Source organism: Corvus brachyrhynchos, unplaced genomic scaffold (genome assembly GCF_000691975.1).
Source record: "Corvus brachyrhynchos isolate BGI_N302 unplaced genomic scaffold, ASM69197v1 scaffold544, whole genome shotgun sequence".
Lineage (NCBI taxonomy): Eukaryota > Metazoa > Chordata > Aves > Passeriformes > Corvidae > Corvus > Corvus brachyrhynchos.
In genome coordinates this window covers 2,597,304-2,600,811 of record NW_008238325.1, presented here as the reverse complement: position 1 = coordinate 2,600,811, position 3,508 = coordinate 2,597,304, and the positions used below count along the sequence as shown (strand labels likewise).

The 3,508-nt window shown below is 54.5% G+C and overlaps 1 protein-coding gene across 4 annotated transcripts in view; it reads left to right on the top strand.

Moving 5' to 3' along the window:
- The window catches only part of KCNAB1 (potassium voltage-gated channel subfamily A member regulatory beta subunit 1), a 60,633-nt gene that overhangs the window by 41,836 nt on the left and 15,289 nt on the right, over positions 1-3,508 (top strand). For all 4 annotated transcript variants that reach the window (XM_008633744.2, XM_017734378.1, XM_008633745.2 and 1 more), the window contains 2 exons: positions 1,713-1,750; positions 3,067-3,146. In XM_008633744.2, coding sequence (XP_008631966.1) covers positions 1,713-1,750; positions 3,067-3,146 — 118 coding nt within the window. The remainder of the gene's footprint in view (positions 1-1,712; positions 1,751-3,066; positions 3,147-3,508) is intronic.

Below are 3,508 nucleotides of genomic sequence, written 5' to 3'. Positions count from 1 at the left end.
AGAGAGCAAGATTCCCCTGCCAGAGATGATGACTGTGGCTGTGCTCTGAGCAGGGCTGATCAAAGCTGCCCGAGCGTGAGCAGCAGGCACTGCCCGGCCTCTGCCTCTGCTGGGGGGTCATGTCCCAGCACTGAGGGACCCACTCCCTCTTTCATCGGGGCCTGGGAGCATCTTCTGCATCTTTTCAAGTGCAGAGACAGGCAGAGAACATGGGATTTCTGCCCCTTTGCAGCATCGGAGCTCGGCCCCTCAGCGGCACTGCGGCGTCTGTCCTGTTCACATCCCGATTCACGGGCTGGGCTGGGCTGGGCTGGGCTGGGCAGGGAGAGACGCCCCCAGTGCCACCCCTGCCATGGCAGGGACTCCTTCCGCTGCCCCAGGCTGCTCCAAGCCCCAGTGTCCAACCTGGCCTTGGGCACTGCCAGGGATGGGGAAATCTCACTGGATTTTCCAGCTTGGAGCTTGAGCCCCTTTGCCCTCCTTAAAGCGTCCCTCCATAAGAGAGAATTTTCAGTTCTGGGGAGTTTTGAGAGAGCTACGTGAGCTCTGACCCATCCACTCAGTGAATGCCATCTGAATTTCTGGGGGGCTCTAGAGGAGAAGCTGTGCTGGGGATCAGAGGGATGTTGTGCCAGGCTGGTACAAGGCACAGGGGTGTCACAGGCTCGCTGTGCCGAGGTCAGAGCAGCAGGGATGTCTGAGCAGCGTCCCACGTGTGGCCTGCTGCTCCCCCAGCTCCCTGCTGCCTTAGGAAATACCTATTCCTAAAATAAATATATACACATAAAATATCTATGTAGGAAACAATGTTCCTATAGGAATTCCTGGGGGTTGGACCAGCTGACCTTTAAAGGTCCCTTCCAACCCAAACTGTTTTATGATGCACTTAAATCCACATGCTGCTTCCACCACAGAATATTGAAATTTTTTATTTTTTTTTACCAATGATCATAAAGAGACAGTGCCCCAAGTTTTCCTAATAATAGACCAGAGTCAGCAACTGAGCCTAAACTGCAGCTGCTTTAGGAGCCAGCCTAGGGAAAGCACTGCCCCTTGGGACTGGACACTGGCTCCACAGAAAGGTTCCTGGGGAAAAGTCACTTTGGGATGGAAATCTTTCCTGTCACAAGAAATATTTCTCCTTTTTATTTATTTAATTTTTTTGTTCTGATTTTGACTTGCAGGATGCTAAATGCCGAAGTATGTATTTAAGGAGACTTGCATTCCCCAAGTGATGTGTTGTGGCAGCATTACGAATTTTTTCCAATTTGTCAAAGGGAAGCTTTGGAAAATGATTTCTGGTTTGGAAAGAGCTCCAGATTTCAGGGCCTGGCAGTGTCCCAGGCCAGGCTGGACGGGGCTTGGGGCAGCCTGGGACAGTGGGAGGTGTCCCTGCCCATGGCAGGGGTGGCACTGGGTGAGCTTTGAGGTCCTTTCCAACACAAACCATTTCATGGTTGGAATCCAGCTCTGTATTTTGGCAGCACAGCATCCCCTGGGGGTGCCCTGAGCAGCTCCTTGTGCCGATCCCACCCTGGGAGAAGGTGCCAGCCAGTCCTGCCTGGCTGCAGGAGCTCTCTCTTGGGGCTGCACCACCCCCTGAGCCAGTTCACCCCATTTTAAACCCATTGAATCCCCAAGAGAATTTTGGTGAAGTCTCACTTTTGATGTCAAACCCCTCTTGTAGTAACAGATTATTTTGTTTTTTCCAGGGACCTGGGTCACTTTTGGAGGTCAGATCTCAGATGAGGTGAGTGCTGCTCTGTGTAAGTCCACAGCATGGAACAAACCCCGCTCTGGGATATTTTTAAATGAAATTGTGGCTCCTGGAACTTTCCTGCACGGAGAGACAGCAGCGAGTCACTGCACAAAGCTCTGCCCCAGCCCCCTAATGAACCTGACATTTCCAGGGATCGGCTCTCATCAGCCCCATCCACCCCTCAGGGCCATCTCCTCTCCCGTGCTGTGCCCTCCTTCCCACGGGCAGCAGCTCCGCTCCTGGAGTGGAAATTGGGAACTATTTTGGTGTGTGGATGTAATGGGCAACAGTCGTCAATACAGGCAGGGGCTGGGCTTGCAAACGTGATTTATTTTTGACATAATAAGCTGAAGCAAATGAAAATGAGCTCGTGTTTGCTCCGTGCTTTCCCCTGGAGCAGATGGCTCCTGATCCAGGGAATCATCCTGGGAGCGCTGGGCTGCACGCGGGCTCCCCTCCACCCCAGGTATGCCACAGATGTGAGAGCCCAAGGGAGAGCAGCTGCCTTCCCCCAGGACGTGGAATAACCCCCAAAATAACTCTGGCATGAGGAAAGGAGCCCAGGAGCCTGAATTCAAAGGGTTTTTCCTTTAAATTCACTTGATCTTTCACGGTATCCCTGCTTCTCCCGGTGGATCCCCAGCTCCAATGCTGTCTCGTGGCACTGTGCGGTGTTCTGATGGTCAGCCGAGGCTTGTTTTGAGGATCAGTTTGCTCCCTGGCTCTCCTGCCCTCCCTGCTCAGAATGCTTCCATGCAGAGCAGTCAGGCGTGGAGAAGCAGGGCAGGAACACAGCCCTGTCTTGGAGGGCTGCCCTCCCTCGGGATGCTGAGCCACAGCTTTCAGCCCCTCGGGGTGCAGCACCCCCCGGCAGCAGCAGGAACCCTGGGATTCCTCCGGGGCTCCCACAAAATGACCTCCAGGCACTCCCATACCCCACGGCATCTCTGGAGAGCTGCAGGACAACCTGGCAGGCAGCCAAAAGAACATTAAACTCCCCCCATTCTGTGTTAAACTCGAGATTTGCAGAGTATCTCCTGTAACCCTATTAAATTCTTGGCTGCCTTCCTGATAGAAAGCTCCTGTGAGAGGAGATTAATTCCTGCCAGGCTGGGTCCAAGGCAGGTTGATGTAAATCCGTGTTTTGGTGTCTCTCTGCCCCTGTCAGAGGCATCCCCTGGTCAGGGGCTGTCACAGCCCTCCCGGCTGTGCTGAAGCCTGCTGTGGGCTTTTCCTGGTGTGGGATTTTCGCTGCTGGCTCAGGCTGTGGTTGGTCACCCCTCACCTGTCCATCCCTGCCTCCCCAGGTGGCCGAGCAGCTGATGACCATCGCCTACGAGAGCGGCGTGAACCTGTTCGACACGGCCGAGGTGTACGCGGCCGGCAAGTGAGTGACCACTGCCCTCAGGGCAGGGCTGTGCTTGGAAAGGGCTGGGAGAGCTGGTTCCACCCTCCCCGCCAGCGACCTGGGCTTCCCTGGGGTCTCTGCTCCCCCCTCCTGATGGAGTGGGCTCTTGGAAAGCCACTTATCCCTGGGTGGGACAGGAAAACCTTTGTATTTGGAGCACTCATAAAATAAATTAATCCAAAGCCTCTTGTACCCAGCAAAGGCTGGAGTGCAACACTCGTGCCACTTGCTGTTGGCACAGGGAGAAAAATACCCTGAATAAATGAAAATTCAGCGCAGATCTTAATGGTGATGGATGGCCAGGGGCTGTGGCAGCTCCAGGCACGGATCCCAGCGGAGCT